This window comes from Sapajus apella, unplaced genomic scaffold (assembly GCF_009761245.1).
Source record: "Sapajus apella isolate SASKATOON/1434 unplaced genomic scaffold, GSC_monkey_1.0 scaffold24, whole genome shotgun sequence".
In the NCBI taxonomy this organism is placed as follows: domain Eukaryota; kingdom Metazoa; phylum Chordata; class Mammalia; order Primates; family Cebidae; genus Sapajus; species Sapajus apella.
Genome location: NW_022436964.1, coordinates 10,349,785 through 10,370,699, shown reverse-complemented (window position 1 = coordinate 10,370,699; position 20,915 = coordinate 10,349,785). Strand labels below are relative to the sequence as shown.

General features: G+C 38.9%; 1 protein-coding gene across 12 annotated transcripts in view; it reads right to left on the bottom strand.

Moving 5' to 3' along the window:
• Nucleotides 1–427: 427 nt before the first annotated feature.
• TRPM6 (transient receptor potential cation channel subfamily M member 6) overlaps nt 428–20,915 on the bottom strand; it is a 167,325-nt gene continuing 146,837 nt past the window's right edge. For 8 of the 12 annotated variants that reach the window (XM_032290904.1, XM_032290905.1, XM_032290902.1 and 5 more), the window contains 6 exons: nt 20,521–20,807; nt 20,166–20,248; nt 19,227–19,432; nt 13,631–13,682; nt 9,230–9,336; nt 6,821–7,376 (listed from right to left, as the gene is read on the bottom strand). In XM_032290904.1, the coding sequence (XP_032146795.1) occupies nt 7,213–7,376; nt 9,230–9,336; nt 13,631–13,682; nt 19,227–19,432; nt 20,166–20,248; nt 20,521–20,807 (899 nt within the window). In that variant the 3' untranslated portion in view covers nt 6,821–7,212. The other 4 variants (XR_004272629.1, XR_004272630.1, XM_032290901.1 and 1 more) reach the window with 4 other exon arrangements.

The following is a 20,915-nucleotide window of genomic DNA, read 5'->3' as shown; positions in this document are numbered from 1 at the left end:
TTTTTTTTTTTTTTTTTTTTTTTTTTTTTTGAGACGCAGTTTCGCTCTTGTTACCCAGGCTGGAGTGCAATGGCGCAATCTCGGCTCACCACAACCTCCGCCTATTGGGTTCAGGCAATTCTCCTGCCTCAGCCTCCTGAGTAGCTGGGATTACAGGCACGTGCCACCATGCCCAGCTAATTTTTTGTATTTTTAGTAGAGACGGGGTTTCACCATGTCAACCAGGATGGTCTCGATCTCTTGACCTCGTGATCCACCCGCCTCGGCCTCCCAAAGTGCTGGGATTACAGGCTTGAGCCACCACGCCCGGCCAACCAAGTAGCTTTTTATTTATATATATACAAACACACACACCACACACACGCACACACACACACACACACACAGGCACACACACACACAGGCACACACAAATAAGCAAAGAGAATTGGTAAAAGTCATTAATTTGTAATATTTTGCAACTAGAGTTCTAAAGTCACATATCTAATGAATTATCCTCATTAAAACACATAGACAATTAAAATCTCAGTTGGTCCATCTTAATCACAGTCTTACAAAGATTTCCAAGTTTAAAATTTAACTGTATACATATCTGAATATTTTTTAGAAAGACAAAAATTTCAATACAAGAGGAAATTATTTGCTTTAACATACAAATGTGGCCATTACCAGACTAAATAAGGGTGACTTAGGAGGCCTGAGTTCTAGTCTCTCTTCTAACAATAGTTATTAACTTTGAGTGAAGCACAGTTTCTTTAGATTTAATTGTTCTTATTTTTTTAGCTCTCACATTTTCTAATTTTACATTTCTGGGAAAATTGCTATCTCATAAAATCAGTGATGTTTGTTGATCCACATTTGCAGCTAGTGTAGTGTAAAAACAGGTAACATAAAGAGGGAATCAGAGAAAGAAAAAAGGAATAAAGAAGGAAGGAGGAGAAAGAGAAAAAAAAGAGACAGAATGTGAGAGAGAGGGAAGAAGGTGGGAGAGAATGGAAAAAGAGAAAATAAATATTTTTTCAACATGGTTCATGTTTCTCAAAACTGATCTAAGAGTTGCTTGAAATTCTGTTGCATCCTTTGGAATCAGTCTGAAGTATTTCAGACTTCGAGTATTCCACTCCCACTGGCAGGCCCATCCCTCCAGAGTAGATGAGATGAAACAGGATGTCTTAGCCTGATACCATTAAAAATTTGATTTATCTACCTCTCTTTGTTCTGATTCCATGCACTTCAAGCAACCTCTTGATTATAATCCAGCTTCCACAGCCTCCAGGGACGCAGTGTGATGGTCAGGCTGATAAAAGTTTTGTAACTTGCATAGGTTCTATTTTTCACTATAAATTTGATATGCTGCATGTCACTAAATGCTTTCAAATGGTAAGTATTGTTGTATTGACCAACAAATTGTCTAAGGGGCCAAAAAAAAGGAGGGGAGGGACAGACATTCAAATAGAGGCAGAAAAATTCACCAGCTGACGGTGCCAGACTCAGAAGAACCCACCCATTCCCTCATGACTGGCTTTCCCATGGACTCGCGGGGTCCGCAGATTGCCATTAACTATGCGAGAAAAATTTTATTAACATGGCAGGAGCAGAGAACACATCAGGAAACATTCTGTAGAATTCATTTTGTTTCTCTCTTCTGATGGCCTAAGTTAGGCCCTTATTTTTAAATCTATCTTTCAATCCATCATAGGGATTCATGCTGTAGTACTCTTAAGTGTCCTGGCTAGCACTGCATAGACTTTTATGTCATTGATTTGATCTAGCTTCAAATCCCAGCTCTCCCTTTGGTAGCTGATTTAGTCAAGTTACTTAATTCATAAGCAGTATTTTTAAATATTTATAATGAGAATAATAGACCTAGCCCATGAAGTCATTGTTCAGATTAAATGAAATTATGTACAGTGCACATTTAGCACAATGCCCAAGACACAATGACTGCTCAATACGTATTACCTACAATAATAACAAGTTGTCATTATAATGATCATGGCTGAGAAATGATGAATCAGCATATTGTAAACCCCTTATTTGTTTTAGAGATCCCTAAAGACAGAAGTGGGTCTTATCTAGTAAGTTTAATCTTAGTGTCAGTGCATAAATGCCGTAATACTCAAAAATTATTTCTTAAGTAGGATATACACCAAACAATTCCACAAAACTTCTTTCCTCCCTATCTTGTAAGACATCCCCAGAAGCCCTTTCATGGTAGGCAAACATCCCATCCCAAGAAGCCCAGCCCATATTTGTTTTCATCTGCAATATACATGTGATCTTCCAGAACACACCACTCCCCTACTTTCTCAGGAAAATAATTCACCAATCCTGCTACCATCCACGACAACTCTCTAACCTCACCCATAGCAGATGCACACACCTGGTAATCATTTCTCCTCCTCTCCATTGTATTTACCAGCACCTCTGCTCCCCAAGTCCTTATCAACAAAATTTCCAGGGTGACGAGGGAATTGTAAAACACGGCAACATACCGAGGGTTTCTTTTGGTCACCAAAGCATCCTGAAGTCCTGTGACCTGTTGGAAGTTGACCATTAGGATACAGAATAAAGGATTTATTCAAAGACAAAGTGCAGACATGTGACATCACTGGCGATTGCCCCAAAGCCCTCCAACAAAAGGCAATTATTATGTCCATACTGGGACAGCCATTAGCAAAACAGTCTCCACTATAATATTGGGAAGGACTTTGCGACTAAGTTAGCAGATGGAATTTTTTAAAGTTACAATGAAAAAATTCACTACAAGATGAAAATCCTAAAGAAAATCAGTTGCTAAAAGCAGATGCTGGCAAGTTATAGGCCAGAATTTTCTTATTCCTAAACAGCCCAATACTGACAAAATTTAAATCACCATTAATTACATTTTTTAAACCTTCAAGTTTTATAAGTATCAAGATTCTAAACCAACTCTCTCTTCATGCCTCAAATGCCACCAATGATGGTGCCAGCTTGGGACTTTTTCTCCTGGAATGCTTTCTTTGGGGAAAGGATGGCAAAAGAAATTAGCTGAGTAAACCCAAATCCATCAAAAAGCAAAATAAGACATACTGTGAAATGGTGAGTTTTCTCATCTTCAACTATTTAATTAAGTTTTAAAACAAAAAGGGAGCAATGAGCTCTTTCCCCTTGGAAAGGGAGAAATAGCAGAAATCACTTTTGTGTTTATGCTGAAACAGGTCCACTGAGCATCCTCTGTAAATATTAAACAACTATCACATAATATCAAAAACAAAAACCCCTTATTTATTGAACTGAATTCCATGCTCACAAGAAGCCTTTTAAATGAAATTTTCAGAGAACTTCACAAATGATCTCTCATTATCACTCACCTTCATTTGAAAAGGTAAGTATCTTCATCTCCATTTCAGCACTAGGGGTTAACAGAAAGGTTAAATGAATTATATAAAGTTATATTAAAAGCCTGAGAACAATAGAGGCCAAGTTTTGTTATCCCTTGAGAATTGAAAGTCTTTCTTTGAAAAATTCAGCAACTTACATAATTATTTTTAGGAGGGTGTTTCACAAAAATGCAATATTTTATCTCTACATCGTCTATAAAGAAAAGTCACAAAATAATAACCATGCTAAATAAAAAATCAGTGTGGTTTCCAGAATCCTTTCTGTTCTGTGTACCCACCCATGTGGCTGGAGATTCGAAATGCTATTTAAGTCTCATTTTCCTTCAGAAGCTAACCACTGTGGAATAAAATGCTGTTAAGGGGGAAAATCTTTTCTGTCATTTGACTTTAACTTATGATAAATTAGCTTCAACTAGTTTCTTAGAAAATTGCCCAAGAAATGACTACAGAAAATTAAATACCAAGACTTCAAAGAGGCAAACACACAGCCTACAAATTCCGACCTCAGAGAATAATCCTCCCTTTCTCATGCTTTAGAGAGATGTGAGTAAAGAAATTGTACTAGGGCATGGTAATGAACCATCTTTCAAACGACTTTTCTATCAATCTTCTTTTCAAAGGGTAATAAAGTGATGATTATTTCTAGGCAGTTTCTGGGAAGTTATCATCTCATTTCAATAGTCACCAGTGAAGGACTGCACTCTGGTATTCTCACCAGTGGTGATAAGGGCAAGAACTGGGTGAGAATTCAATAGACAAGGTATAGGTTGTTAAAACCTATTTCCTAGAAAATTAAAACAGAGAAAGATCAAAAGAATTGTGTTGGGTCTTAAGGAATTGGTAATCATTTCCTTCTAGATTAAAAATGCAAATCTGATTTATTACCTAGTGAATGAAATCCACTATTAGGTGAAGATTTTTTTCTTTCAACAAATATTGTTGAAAGCAATATATTATGTGTCTAGCTTTGTGTTAGATGTTGGTGACTAATTGAGAAGGACAACAAGAGACAAGGGAATCTGTGTCATGATTTCTAGAACCAGAGCAATAGGTCTCATTTAAAAGAAGAGTAACAACAACTCAAAAAATTTCTTTGAAAGCACTGACTAAATGGTTTCTGGGAATTCTTAGTCATCAGTATTTGTTTTGCAAAACTGCAGAAAATAATAACAGAGCAAAAAACACCCAAAATTATATCTGATTCTATTACCCAGAGCTCTAAGAAGCTTTAAGATAGCATGAGGCAGCAGTCACTCCAGGACCATACAGCCTTGTGTAAAAAACTCCTATGTAATGGAGGTCTTCAGGGGAGGTCTCTCTGGAATGGCTGCTTCTCTGGTTGCTGAAGTCAAATTCAGATCCCATCTGTGATAAGGGCTTTGTGTTCAGACAAGGATTATGCAGTCTGCTTTTCCTTAGTAGATTCTAAGACCAGCCCCAGCTATGGCTTCTTATTTGGCCTAATTGTCTTACCCAGTCCAAACCTACTGCCCACTGGCAGATAGGATATGAAATGCATTTCTGAATTTAACATTTGGCCAGAAGTTAAATTTCTTTAGTATTAGCTACAAATCAACACTTGGAGCAAAACAAACAAAACGAAACATGAGACAAAGCTTTCTGAGGGAAGAACATGCCATCTTCACCACTACATCCTCATCATTAACGCAGTACAGAGAAAGCACTTAATATCTGTTGAATACAATTGTTTGAATGAATGAATACTCCACCCTTTTGTGGTCATGAATCACTCAAAGTCAACATTGCCACATTGGTATTTGCATGCAAGTATTTCCACAATGACTTTTGCTCAGCAGCTCATCTTTTAAATATGTTATTCTGTTGATTTTTCTTAAAACAAACAACACAAAAAGCACACCACAGAAATTTGAAGTCCAAATGTATTTGCTTTCAATTTCCTTCCATTCCAGGTAATAAATATTTGACCAATGAATAACTGACTTCTTTAGTTTGGCCATTGAGCAAGCAAACTCTGCCTTTTTCCATAGCTGAATGTAGCATTGAAGTGAGTACCAATTGTTCCTCTACTGATTTGTAGAATAGGATAAAGTTGTTAAGCCCCCCCAAAAAGCATTAGCATTTTATCCTAATTGCCAATCAAGAAATCACCCAAATTTTCCACTTTCCATTACCCCCAAAACCCAAGTAAAAGGGGTATAAACTAGCCCTTGTGTAACTCAAACTTACAAGAATCAGATACAACCATCAGTTTTCTTGGTTTAAATTCTTGGTTTTCCACCCTTCTATTCAACATTTCCCTGTATACCTAAGAATCTGGGAGTGTAGACTTTTAAAGCAAGCTGTGTAGCAAGCCAGCTAATGTCAGAATTAAAGATAAAGATAAGTTGAATTTTTCAAACCCAGGAGGTTTGCTGCCAGTAGAGTGGAGCACCTTATATTAAGAAAGGCGATGCAACAGGACAGGGAGACGACTCCCGCCCCACCCCCCATCTCTCCTCATGTGAAAAGCTGGTGCTTCTACAAGGTAGGGTGACCAGGCCCAGCATACAAAAGGGATCACTGATCCCTCAAATATACTACACAGTGTGACCTCCAGGAGTCTTTCACCTTGGGCATCAAAAACCAATGACATGTTCTCAGCCTTACTTCAAAATATATATACATTCTTTACCCCAGAGGAATGGGGAACTCCGCCCTGGAAGGAAGCAAACACCTGTGAAACATGTTTTCAGACTGAAACCACATCTTTCTTCATAGGACCTGGTATAAAGTAATTTAACCTGCAATATTATATATACAACTTTGGAAAAGGAAGTGGTATTTTACAGGCTGACTTAGTCAACTCCTAACTAATAGTATCCCTGAGCTTTAAAAAGGAAGGGAAATCCTTTCCTAATAATTTCCAGTTCTTCATATTCTTGTTCTCTTGTTTAAAAGAAAAAAAATAGGCCAGGCGTGGTGGCTCATGCCTATAATCCCTGCACTTTGGGAGGCCAAGACAGGTGGATCACCTGAGGTCAGATGTTCTAGACCAGCCTGGCCAACATGGTGAAACCCCATCACTACTAAAAATACAAAATTAGCTGGGCATGGTGGTGCACACCTGCAGTCTCAGCTACTCAGGAGGCTGAAACACAAGAATCACTTAAGCCCAGGAGCTGGAGGTTGCAGTGAGCAGAGATCACGTCATTGCACTCCTGCCTGAGCAAAAAGAGTGAAACTCCGTCTCAAAAAAATACATATGAAGGTTATTTGTTTTAGATTTCCCTTTCCTTTACAGAAACCTGAAATACCCAGGCATCATATGATTCACTGACAACATCTCAAACCCACCTAGATTTCACCAGGATACTTGGTTAGTTTGTGCTCCAATCTGTGCAAATCCACCCTCATTCCATTGTTTTTCCTATCACTGCTATTCAAAGTCCTATGCTGTGGAAAAAACAGAAGAGGAAGTCACATAACTTTTTATGTACATATATATAGACATAAAGACAGTCTGTGGGTGAGGTGACAAATAGCAGTAGGGGGTCCAGTCTGCACACAAAGTGAGAAAATAAACTAAATTCATCCCCACCACCCCATCCTTTTTTAATGTGCAGCATTCTGCTCCAAGGTTCCAAGTGGTCAGCTAAAGCAATGAGGTATACAAGAACAATATTCCCAGCTGGCTCATCCAAGTGTCTTCATGTGGAACTTGAGGATGGAGCTGCCAAGTGCCCTGGACAGAGGTCAGTATCTAGGAGAACCCACTGATCATATACCAATGAGGCCTTTGGGTAGGAGGAGAGGTGAGGCTCAGAAGGTGTGTCCCAAGGAGGCGCTGATGTAATCAATGTCACGTCGATCAATCTTTGTTATCACAGAGTTCTTGGCAGGTAGGGCGGGCACTGGGATCTTCTTGCTCCTCCCTTTTCATAGTTGCTGGAGGCTCCTCAGCTGATTCTATTTTTATATCAAATCCAAAGGTGGAATTTATCCCTTCAGGGGAATAGTCATTTCTTTTTAAATCTGCAAGGAGGACAAGTAAAAAGGTTATAGTGGATCCCCAAGAACATACTGTTCATGAAGACAAATGGGACTTTAGGCTTTGCCAAGTGTTCGGAGAGGTCTCCTCTTCCTCAGATCATAGATATGTGGAACTCAAACTCTTGACCATGTCCAAATTAAGCCTCCTTTCCCACCCCAAAACCCATGTGCAGCTCTCCCTTCCCTGTGCTGTTTGGGCACTGTTTCTGGGGGCAGGGAAGAAAGACTGGGTTGCTTGCTTACACACAGTGCCTTATAAGTTTTGTAAATTTATTTTGTTTAATTGGAGACAATAATCACTCTCAATTAGCTGGGCATGGTGGTGGGTGCCTGTAATCCCAGCTACTCTGGAGCCTGAAGCAGGAGAATCGCTTGAACCTGGGAGGCAGAGGTTGCAGTGAGCTGAGATTGCACCACTACGTCTGGGCAACAAAAGGGGGAAAAAAAAAAAAAAGCCTACCAGTGTGGTGTAAAAAATTATCTCAACCTTAATCAGACAGAAGCACTAATTGAGCTCAAGGACTGGAAGCAGTGAGTTCTGTCTTAAGTCTCCCTGTGTCCTGGCTCCTCAGATGTAGTCCTTCTGTCTTCAAGAATGCAGGCCTCCCTTCCAGAGTAGGAATGAATCAGCTGGGAAGAGGACAGCACCAGAGGACACCAAGTGAATGAGCCGGACTCCAGGCCACCATCATGGAATGACTCTGATCGTTGTTAGCTCCTGCCTCCCAGACGGCCCTTACCTGAAGGTCCTGATGACTCTCAGCCCAGTCCCAGCCCCTTCCTGAGCACCTTCTGACCAGAGAAGCCAGTGGGCAGCTCAACTGTGTACTAATCTCTTTGCCCACGTCTGGTACGTGAGTTGTGAGAGTGAGTCCTGGGCAGCTGTGAGAGTTACAGCCCTCGCTTCTTTGACTGCTCCCTTTGTTTTCCCCACCCCTGGCTGACCACTATATTCCCAGTGGAACTGGAAGCCTGCTCCAACTCTGTGTTTCCATCTTTCTATGCCTTGCCCACAAGCGCTCCCCCTACCTCTAACTCCAATAGGATTAGAAATCACCCTTGTTTGTTGTAAATTTACACCTGTCCCATCCCAGGTTACTATGGATGGTACGATCATTTATTATAAGGCATAAAGAGCTACTCAGCTTAAAATATGTAAAATCCCACTGTAAGGACAAGTTTGGTGTGACCAAAAGTAGTGGGCAAGCTGAGGCACACACGATGCTTCCCTTCTGGGACAAAAGAAAGGAATGCCAACAGAGCTGGGACTGCCCATCTGGAGGGCACAGGCCTCCAGCTTCTCGCTTTTATAGAGGAATTTTTAAGTATGCCATATTATCAAATCAGATTTTTAAAAAATATATGTTGCAATGTGTCTTTAAAGTAGCAGATTTTTTACAGTGAAAAGCACTACTTTAATTGAGGGTGTCATTTCCCTCCATACCACACCCTCCCAAGTACCCAATGGGTGAATCAGAATAGAATAGAAAGGCTGTGGGCCAATCGGCAGCTGGCAAGACCCAAACAGGAAGGGCAGAGACCTGCCTCGGTCTGATTTTATCCCATTTAAGCTGGTGGAACTTTTCCTTTGGAGTGACTGTGACAAGTATTGGGCCCCATGTTGTTTTATCACATTTTGGCAGAACCTGAAGTAAATCCCTGTCCTTTTAATCCCTTTAGAGACTTGAAAATTTTGCAGTCAGAAAGTCAGGCTCTGTGAATGACTGTGAATGAAATAAAAATGTGATTAAGATTTTCGACTTTATCCCAGGTTACAAAGGATGTTGTTTTATGAGAGATTTACTTAGAGAAAAATAGAATTGTTGGTGGCATACCCGGGAGTTTGAGCTTCCGGCAGCAGGAGTTGCAATGATGTTTTGCAATGAAGTTTCTAATTGCATCTTCCCCCAAATTGGCCGGTCCAAACACCATTCCTCTTGATCTAGAGGAAATATCAGAATATCAATTAGATCACAGCTAAGAAAAAGGAGCTCAACCAGGATTCTCTGAGATACCGAACAGTATCCCATAGTAACCCAGTAAACTTGAAGGAGCCAACAAAGAACAGAGCACTTTGGGGAAGCAACAATGTTAGGTTTGCAAATTTAAAATTCAAATGCACTTAAATCTTTGTTCCCAACTCCAAGACCTACTGTGAAACGCATTTCAACGCTAATCTGATAGAAGAGTGAATTTTGTATCATTAAAACAAAGTACGCCCGAAATCCTTTTTAATGCACATGGGGTGAAAGAGTGACATTCATTACCAAATGTTCTACTAGAATACCCAAAGGTAAGATACAAAGTAAAACACATTTGATTTTGGGACACACCTTCTAAAAAGATGCATAGACATTGTTTCAAACCCAGATACTTTTCTTAAAATAACTGCCCTCAAAAACAAATACCCAACTAAACCCTAAATCCGTATTCATGGCTCTTTCAAAGCCACTTTCTCTCCTGCAAACTGCTACAGCTGGGCTTTTTGTGGAAAGACAAGACTATTACACAATGTGTTGGTGGAAGTAAAGTACATATGCTCGATGTAGGTGACAGAGTTACAAATAGAACCAGCATATATAAGGCACCTTTTGAATACTCTATGATCATAATAAATCCCTAGCAGATTCTAAGATCAATGTTCATCCGTTATCATAACAAATGCAATCATGATTATTTGGATTTTGACACTGCACACCACAAAACAGAGCATGGCAGAAACATTTCCCAAGAAACTTTATGAAAGCTAATATTTTATTTTAATGACATGCAGAGTGGAAACAGCACATTTAGAAAATCTGAACTCAATTACCACTCTTAAATACCACGTCTTTAAAAAAAAAGAAAAGCAAACTATCACGAAAGGAAACAATAAACTTCGCTTCTAAGGAATGCGGTTTTTCAAAAGGGACGTGGTGTAAAAATGGACTTTTTTCCATCCAAGGATTGAAACATTTATCTCAATTTCCACTTCCTTTTGGCAGAATAACAGTAGCTGCTCTGAAGATGTGCCAAGCTCACAATGAGGGCTGATGTCAGTTTGATCTCAGATTGCCTCTTTGCTCCGAGGCGGGTAGGTGGAGGAAATCTCTTGGGAAGACAAAGTGAACAGACACCCAGGATTAACTTTCCTGGTCACTCAATCGCTCTTACAAAGTACAGCTCTGGTGGTATTTACCCGGCTGCATAAGCTGCCTCTTGTTAACTATTCCTCTCTCTCTGTCCATCTGGTAAGGAACCACTTCAATAAGGTGAAACTGAAGGTGGCAAAAAAGTTGAAGCACTCAGTATTTAGACCAGGATTCTACTATGCTGGTAAAGTGAAATACAGTGTTATTTTAGTCGTTTAAATTGAAGAATGCCTTTTTATAGTCTCTCCAACATGACCCTGTTAGAATATTTCACTCATTTGCTTTCCATACCTGCCATTTCTTTCTTCCCAGTAAAACATAAAAAAACCCAACTTAGAGATGCAACATTGATTCTAGAGATAAAAGCTCTAAGTTAAATGATTTCCCTCTATGAGCTTTGGGAAAGTTAAGACAAAAGAATCAAAATTACTACAAAATGCATACAGCAGGAGTTCGACCACTCCCTATGCAAGGGAGAATGAAGGAGAGTTGTAGGGAAATTCATTTGCATCTACCCCCTACAGCACGCCTAGAGCCTTGCAGTCTTAGATAACCAGGTTTAAAAAAAATACAAGTAGCTGTTTTCCAGATTTTTCACAACACAGGAAAAGCAGGTGGTAGCTTGGTTCCACATGCGAGGAAACGCTAATTAGTGCCATCTATACATAGATTTACTAAAGAACATCTCATCATCATTTCATACTTGTCAAATGCCCAAAACTATCAAATCAGCAAGCTGAAACACTGTAATCACAAATGACCAATAACCAAGATAGAAGGTTAGGGAAAGTTAAGAGACAAGCATTAGAAACACCATAAGAATTTATGCCACAAGAGTATCTTCTCTTTTGGTAGAGGATTATCCTTTCATTGACCTCTCCTCCTCATAGGAAAGTTCGCATCTTCACTCTGCCTAGGTTTTCTTATTTGTGAACTAGGGTTGAAAATGCTTCCTTTCATTGCTGTTGCAAAGGCTAAAATAAACAACCTGTGAAAGCGCTTACTTAAATCAGTGCTTCCCAAACTTTAATTTTCCCACCAGATCACCTGAGGATCTTGAGAAAATTCAGATTTTGGTTCAGTATGTCTGGGGAGGGTCCTGAGATTCTGCATGTCTAACCACAGTCCCTGTGATGCTGACACTGTTGGTCCATACCCCATGCTTCGTGTAGCAAGCGCTTCAGACACATACAGCATTTGAAATGTGAGCCCCATTGAACTAATCAGATGTAATTCCCCATGACTGTGAGAAAATAGTACTTTTCTTTATCTTGACCATGAAGGCCAACTGCATTCAAATTCAGTAACCCCATAAAACCCGGCAGGCCACAATGAAGCCATCCTATCCATTTCCGGTGTTCCTATCCTCAAATCATAAAAAAATAAAGTTGCCGTTAAGACAGAGGTTCTCAACCCTGATTGCCCATAGAATCACATGAGGAACTTTTAAAAAATACAGATATCAGGGCCTTCTCTTCAGAGATTCTAATTTGATGCCAATCCTTGGCATTTTTTTTTAAGTTCCCTGGGTGACTTTAATAGAAATTGAGGCCCACTGGCCTATAGCATGCAATTAAATACCTACCTGTCAAGTGGGATAATATAATCTTAGAGTTCTAAATGATAGAACATTCAGGTCATATTAAATGACATATGCCAAGGTTAAAATATAATAAATGATAGATGGGGTATACATAAACTTGGTTCATTATATATGCAAAAAACTTCCACTGCAAAATTATAAAGTACTTTTAGTATAAGATTCCTACTATTAACACTTAGGCACACAGGGCTACTGAAAAAATAATATTCTTAGCTAAAAAACACTTTAGCAGAGCTAAAGTGAAAACTAATAAAGGCTTTATATATATAAGGGTTGTGACATGGACTCCATAGTCAAATAAATATCATAGGAATTAGATGTGTATATTCAATATGGGTCACCTTTATTTTCTCTAGTTCACCTAGTCCAATTAAATATCTAATACCCTTTTAGATGGACCTCTTTGCATGGAAGCCTACATATTTAGATTAAATCACTCAGTAAGATAACAGAGCACTAAAGCAGTGAATATTTATGAGGCCTTGGGGAGGGAAAGTAAAAATTTCAGATTTTATTGACTGTCCACTTATAAAGTTATATATATTTTTTCTACCACGCAGGGACCAAGTATAGACAATTAAGAAGTAAAAATGTTGTATGCTGGCAGTTCTCAAGAGTGGTCTCTGGACCAGCAGCATCAGAATTCCCTGGGAACCTGTAAGAAATGCAGATTATCTGGCCCCACCCCAAACCTACTGAAGCAGAAACTCTAGGGGTGGGGCCCAGCAATCTGTGTTCTAGCAGACTGTCCTGGTGATTGTGATGTAAGCTCATGTTTGAGAACCACTGTTGCCTGCCATATTGACCAGTTTAACCTGCACCATCATTTAGTTCTACCCCACCTTTAATAGAAGAATACAATCTGAGATCCTTTACTCTCAAGTCTTCTCAAAAGCCTGCTTCTGGGATAAAACGCCGATGGGAATTCAACGGACAGGTTGATGAGTTATCCCTCTATAGAATTTAAACTTCAGCTCTTAATTATTAAGTCAGACAATCTGATGCTTCATATTTAAACTCCATTGCTTTGTCCTCTCATAAAATTTGCTGTTACTAAATAGCACACTTTATGCCCTCAGCTTTCATTTTATAAGCATGCAATGGAAGATGCTGCCCATGATAAGATGCAATGACTCCATTGTGAAGACAACAAAGGAAACTGTGCTTCTCCTATGACATTGTTTTCATATCAAAGCCATAGAGGCTAAGCTTACCCATTGGAAACTCAGTCATATTTGCATTAGTCCTTATAATTTCCATTTAGGTGTACAATTCTAACTGCAGATTTAATATCATTTTACATATTTCCATATCTTCTTTTTACCACCATTTCTTAACCTATGCTTTTTTATAATCTTATTGTTTTTGATCTCTATACATAAGCTACCTAAAAACCTTTCTAGGATCTAGGCAGGGAACATATATGTTTGTAAATTATTTTTAAAACCATTTACTATGTGTTAAATGCAATTTTCTAAATGATAACACATAAATTAACTTACTGTTTGACTTCAGGTTTTATAACAGATGGATCTGTCAAATTTTCTCCAACACCTCAAAAGAAGAAACAAAATTTGTTTAGCAAATGGAGATTTCGTTTTCTTAGAAATTCAAGAAAATAATAATTAAATTCTAATTTCTTAATTTAAAATCCACAGTCACTCCACAGTAAATTAAATGTCATGAGCCCAGACTTCACCACTAAGCAATATTAGCATGTAAAAAATCTGGCCTGGCACGGTGGCTCACGCCTGTAATCTCAGCACTTTGGGAGGCTAAGGTGGGCAGATCACCTGAGATTAAGAGTTCGAGACCAGCCTGGTCAACATGGTGAAACCCCATCTCTACTAAAAATACAAAAAATAGCCAGGTGTGGTGGCACATGACTATAATCCCAGCTACTAGGGAGACTGAGGCAGGAGAATTGCTCAAACCTGAGAGATGGAGGTTGCAGTGAGCTGAGATCATATCACTGCACTCCAGCCTGGACAACAGAGCAAGATTCCATGTCAAAAAAAAAAAAAAGCATGTAAAAAAAATCTGCTCTTGTACCCCTTAAATATATAAAGATATATAAAAACTAAATATAAAAAATTAAATATTTTAATTCTCAAAAAATCATGTAAACTAAATGCACTATAAAAATCGTTCAGATATGTCTGAAATTTTTAGTTAATGCACTGTTTCCCACAAACCCTCAGTTATAATAAACTTCTAGGCCACAAACGATTGTTTTAGTGGTGTGTTCACAGTTACTGATAGTGGCATCTGTCATTCACCATTTGTATATACCAGATATTCTAATTTTATTTTCTCTAATTCTCCACAATTATAAAAGGAAAGTGTTATCCTCATAGCCTCATTTTACATTTTACCCTCATTTACATCAGTGAGTACACTGATGTTCAAACCAATTATGTCATCTGTCAGAGGTTACACAGTCCATACATGGTCATAACAGGATAAATGCTGAGCCAAAGTTTGTGTTCCTCCCATTGGTCTACGGTCTCCCTATGGATTCCATCCGTGCTCAGCAGGGTGCATGGTGCTGTGTGGTTTTGCAGGTATAACCTCTGCTCCATCAAAGAGACACATACTTATACTTTTATCCTACTTATAAACAGTAGAATAGAAACCACTAAATTCTTGATCTGGGTGATGGTTATACTTGTGTATTCAGTTGTCAAATTCTTTGAGATATATGCTTATACTACGTGAATTTTTTAAATGTGTATGTCTTCAATAAAATTTACCTTTGAATAAAGGATGACATTAAAGCCTAAAAATGTAACATAGGTGCAATGTAAAGCTAAAAAATATCAAAACAGGAATCAGCACCTAACATGAATCTCTTGTAAAATGCAAATGGTGAGGAAGCTGATTTCCATTGGTGGAAATGTCCCAGGCCAGCCAGTAAGATCTGGGCACAATCCAATGATTTCTGAGATCATTCTCTAATCAGCCCTGCTTCTCTTTGCTTGAAAACAAACAACCTTGTGGGAAGATTATTTTAAAATTATATAAAATTTGTAAATTTTAATGTATTTCTACTTGAAAAAAACTCATGTTTTCTAGCCAGTATGTTTTAAAAAGATTTCTGCTATATTCTGTATGTTTTACAATATGCTAAACCTTCCACAAGAAAATGTAATCCTTATAGACTTTTACCCTATGAAACTGACTTCCTTAGAAAAATAACCTAGAGTAACCTAGAGCTTAAAACTGTGTGACCTGGATACCTTCCCTAATCTCTCTGAACCTCAGTTTTGTCATCTGAAAGTGTGAATCATAATGGGCCTTATCTTACTGAGTTACTGAGAGGATTAAATGAACTACTGGACACAAACTGCTTAGCAAAGTACTTGACCCCTAGGAAGCTGAAAAAAGGTTCACTGTTGTTTGCATTATTTTTCTTCTATCAAAGACTTCTTGTGAAGTGAAATTTTATTTCCGTACCAGGGGTAAAATCATGTTTCTGATTATTATCTCATTTCCTTAAAGTACTATGTTCCTTCAGGAACAGAACTCCTTATAAGAATGACGGTAAAGAGTATCCACAAACCTTTATATCCCTAAACCCAATCTGACAATTCAAAGATTAATAAATACATATTTTGGGGCACACAAATGGCAGAAGAACCTTTCAAAGTTTGAAAATAGAGAATAGGCCAGGCACGGTGGCTCACGCCTATAATCACAGCATTTTGGGAGGCTGAGACAGGCAGATCCCTTGAGTCCAGGAGTTTGAAACCAGCCTGGCCAACATAGTGAAACCCCATCACTACAAACAAATACAAAGAATTAGCCAGGTGTGGTAGCATGTGCCTGTGATGCCGGCTACTCAGGAAGCTGAGGTGGGAAGATCGTTTGAGCCCAGGAGGTCGAGGCTGCAGGGAGCCACGATTGTGCCACAGCACTCCAGCCAGTCTTGGCTACACAGTGAGACCTTGTCTCAAAAAAAGAAAAAAAAAGAAGAAAAGAAAGAAAAAGAAAGGAGGGAAGGAGAGAGGGGGTGAAGGGAGGAAAGGAGAACCCCAAGTACCAATCTGACTTCAAGAGAGTAAAGGCTCATGTCAGGTAATATGCAGCATACCTTTATGAGAAACTCAGAGATTGACATTCTGATCCCAACCACCTTTGAGCACATCAATTGAACTTGTACATTGGTGGAAAGAAGCTAACTTTTTTGTAGTAGCAGAATTTATGATGATGATGTCGATGCCAATGCTGACATTCTGGAAACTGCTTTCTTGAATAAAAAATTAGTATCTCCAAGAACTAATATTAATATCTCCAAAATAATATTGAAAAATACAATGAGCTAAAAAACACTATAAACCACTGTAATTTGAAATACAATTGTTTTTCATTTCTGTTTCTGGGAACTAAATATTGGATTTTAATGATGATGATTCAGGCCCTCACACGTAAAATTTTTTAAGTGGACAAAGACCAAAAAACTTCAGCATAATTACAAGTGATTGGAAATTGGTCAAGTCTCTCCTTAGAGTACAGTTTCTGTCCTGGTGTAGCAGCTTCTGGGTTAGTTACTGGCACTCCCTTGGAAGAAAGCAAAGAAGAGAAGAAAAGAAACTGAAAGAATAAACTGCTCCAGTGTTTCACACTCCTTTCTCTCAAAGCAGTAGAGAACCACAGCACACCGAGCAAGGCCTTCGTCTATAGAGGCTGAGGCTGCAGTCTCTCTGCAGCACCAACAGGGCCACACAGCTGAGGGCGGACTCCCTGCAACTGCAGATTAACCTCCATATTAAAGAGTCCCACAGAGATTAATGCTAATAGCAACAATAACTAGTATTTACTGAAGGCTGTGTATCAGGAACTTGTCTCAGCTCTTCCCCTTAACAACTCTGTGTGTTAAGCACCTAATATTATTTTCCCTATTTACAAATGAGGGAAGTGGGAGTCAAGGTGACTGCTCCTCCGTGTTATGCAGCTAATCCACAGTGGAGCCAGAAGTCAGACTCCGGCATTGCAACTCCAGAGCTCCTCCTCCTAACTGCTGCTAGTGAGCCTCTGTCTCCACTTCCACCACCCAGATGATGGACATCATCTCTCCAATGACTAGAAATATAAATAAATATAATATAAAACTGAACCAAAAAACATTAAGAGATTTTAAAATTACATTCTATTTTCCCTTCTCAACCTGGTTTGGATTAAATATAATAATGCATGTACGCCTTTAGGCAAGTGCCTGGCACAAATGTCGTTAAGTGTTACCTAGTACTAGGGGTAGTGTAATTGTTCATAATTACTATTATAGGATTCACATTCTTCCATAAATTCAGATCTAACCAATTGGCCAAAACTCTCCAATAAGTATCTCAAATTTCATCACACTCATTCTATGATGTCCACTCTTCCCTTCTTTGAAGGTCAATGTTTTGACATTGTTTATTTGGAGTGCTTTATTTGGAGTGGCCTATTTCTGCAATTCAGATAATTGCCCAGTAAAAGAATAAAGTTAATTCTCTTTTTCCCTCAAGACTGTCAACGCGGCACTTGTTCTGTTTAATGTCACTTTGGATTACTAAGAGACATAAAAATCCCCAAACATAAACATCATTAAACAAAAACCTATTCAAGTGGAATACAAAACACACTGAAGAGTCATCATTAATTCCTTAAAGTTTTTCTTTGGTTTTTTTGTTTTGTTTTGGTTTTTTCTGTTTTTCCTTTTTAAACAACTCCACCCAAAACTCAAAGCACAAACCATCAAATGCAGATGAAAACAATCAACCTCTCTCCAATTTGAGCTACAAAAATAGATGCCTTGGGCAACAATGCTCTGGGTTTACATGGATCAAGTACTTGCTGGTTTAAAAGCTGAATCAACTCAGTCATTTTAACTTTGTTTATATTGCTTCCTAAAATATTGGGTTTGAACTGAATTAGAAATATAATTCAACTCTGTGAGCAGCATAAATCTAAAAGGACAGAAGCACTTATATGTCATTTTAAAAAATACACTTATATGTAGTTTAAAAATTTGTGTCACATCCTTAAGCATGTGACACAAGTTTCAATCAAGTGACTTTGCAGTCTTACTGGACATTGCTTATGATACCTCAGGACTGTCTGCTTATCTCTACATTCTCCAACCTCCAACCCTGGCTTTCAGCTAGAATCCCAGAACCAGAGAGCTGGGAAAGTCAGAGAGGACAAGAAAAAGCCTCAAGTTGTTTAAACAAACCGTAAGATAGTTATACCTTCTACGTATGAAACTCTTATAAGAAATACAAGAACAGTGAAAAGAAAAGAACATGGACATCTTAAGAACAGCTTAAGTAGCTGTGTAACCTTGGGCATGTTATTTAAACTTTCTGGGACTAAATTCCCATAATATTTACCTCAAGGTGCTGCTTCCAGGATTAAATGAGATAACGTCTATGAAACTCCCTGTGCTAAATCTCTGATTTAAAACCAAAGCCCCAGTCAGTGAGCCTAAGGACTAAACTTTGGCCTTAATACGTATTGTGTTCTGCCCCTGCAAGGAAAGCCTGCTAAAGATACTCTGTTTTGTGCCGCAGGATTATCAGTCACATGTGAGGTGTTGATAGTCAGGAGATGTGCTGATCAAAGGCTTCCATTAAATAAGAGTGTGCTGTGTTGCCTCTCTCAGATGTGTACTTTCATGGACTGTTATAACAAGGGACACAGCAAAGACAGTAAGCTAAATTATAAATTGCTAAAGCAATGAGCTCAAAATCATGAAAAACACCCAGAATTCAAATGTCCCTATGCATATAAATGCATGCCTAAATATTAACATAAGACTAAGGTGAAGCCATAAAACTGGAAAATGTGTTACAAAAATCATTCCCCATTTTGCTCAAAAATTTAGATGTCTTTACATTTTAAACAGATAATCAACTGCTTACATGTTTCCCTCTACCTAAGTGGGAAATAACATGGCAGATTCCATGATTATCACTGTACAATGTCTCTGAAATAAATATGCCCATCTCTCTTCAAGGCTAAACACAGCAACTCCATATATTACCCATTCTGGTTCTTGCAAGATCTTTTTACACTTTTCCTCATGCTTGTTGTATCAAGTCCTACATCATCAATCACCTTGCAAATCTAAAACCAGCAGCTCTCCCCGAGTGTACTCATAGGTCCAGTGAGAGAAAGCCAACATCAGCTCCTCCAGGGTGTTGGTGGGGGTGATTTCATCACCGTTGTTGTTGTTATACTTCCGGAACTCCCCTGTCATATACTTCTCAATGGTCAACCACTGGTTGGCTGAATGGCAATAGATTAAGAAAACTTCCAGGAACCTGTTAAGGAAAAAGAGGCCATTGACACCCCACAATACAGCAAAAGTGGGACTTACCTTACTAAACAGTCATCAGCAGGAAAGATGACCTATGATGCAGCCTCAATGCACATGCCCTTGCCCTCTCTATGAAGGGGACAGGATGCAAATATCGGGAATTTTTCTCTCCATGCTTACCCACCTCCCTTCTATTTGAGGCAACTTTTCAACTCTTTTATAAGTGCTGGACCCAACTTTTCTTGCTGTGCTCTATAAAGTTCCTTATAAATGAAAGAATGAAGTTTTACTATAAGTCCAGCACCAAGTTATGACCTGTGTGTGTCTCAATAAATGAATGCAAGTGTACGAAGACACTCAAGTGAAAGTAACAAGAGTTTATTCTTATAAAATTCCTACTGTCGATAAGATATTTGGGGAAGAGACCATGCTTACAATAAGAATATTTTTTCTGCCATAATTCCCCTGGACATTAATAATAACACCCAAGGTCTGTCTGTTTCACATAACTGAACTGTTAGGTACAGCCTCTGAACCTCTTAGTTCAGTGATCAACAGGAAGGTATGCCTGGGATCTCTAATTCTCCTTTTGCCAGTCCTGAAATTATGGAAGAATCCAAAAATAAGATCATGTGGAATTTCCCCATGGACATGATTTCTCATGAGTTATGGGCTGAGAAGAGATAGATAGAAATTCCTACTTAAAATAAAGGGCCAAGGTGCCAATGTTTTCTTACCTTGGTGTGTAGGGAATGGTTTGTGGTTTCACTTGGTTGAAGGTATAGATCAATTTCTGAGCAGCTCTCTGTTGCTGAATTTCCTACAAAATAGGAAGCACTGATAAAAATATTGGTTTACTGTTGTACAGCTATAACCATGAAATTACTATAGGCCACCCGAATGTGATTTTTAGCCTTATTCAGCTCCCACCACTGCCTGTCCCAAAAGCAAAAGTCCCACAAAGCAATACTACCTCTAAAAAATAATAGGCTCCCTTTGGGTTGAAGATAATGGCCTTAGATAAGGATGTAGCCAGATCTCTTTCCTTTGACTTGTCCCTCTGGGCTATGGGTCTCTGAGTTTCAGACTTACCCTGAGGCAAAGATGAAGCACAGTGCTCTCCTGGAAGATCTTACACCATGTCCGCACAACCTCAGGAAGAAAGGACTTGACAATGAAAACCTGTCCCGGCTTCAGAATGTTATCCTCAGACCAAGTGCTGACGACTCTCATAGCTTTACGTAGGCCCCCATCCATCTCCTCTCGGGACAACACCTGGATCATTGCAGCTCTCCCACGCTGAGACCAGGAGGACACGCTTATATCAAGGTTTAAAGGGGAACTCTCCTCCAACCTGTAGACAGTTATTTCTTCTCCTGCTGCAAAGAGAAGTGAAGGTGAGGAGTTCAATAAGATTGCCATGACTGTGACTTGGATAATATCCCAAACATCAATGCAGAATCAGTTCAGTTACCCAAATGACCAGA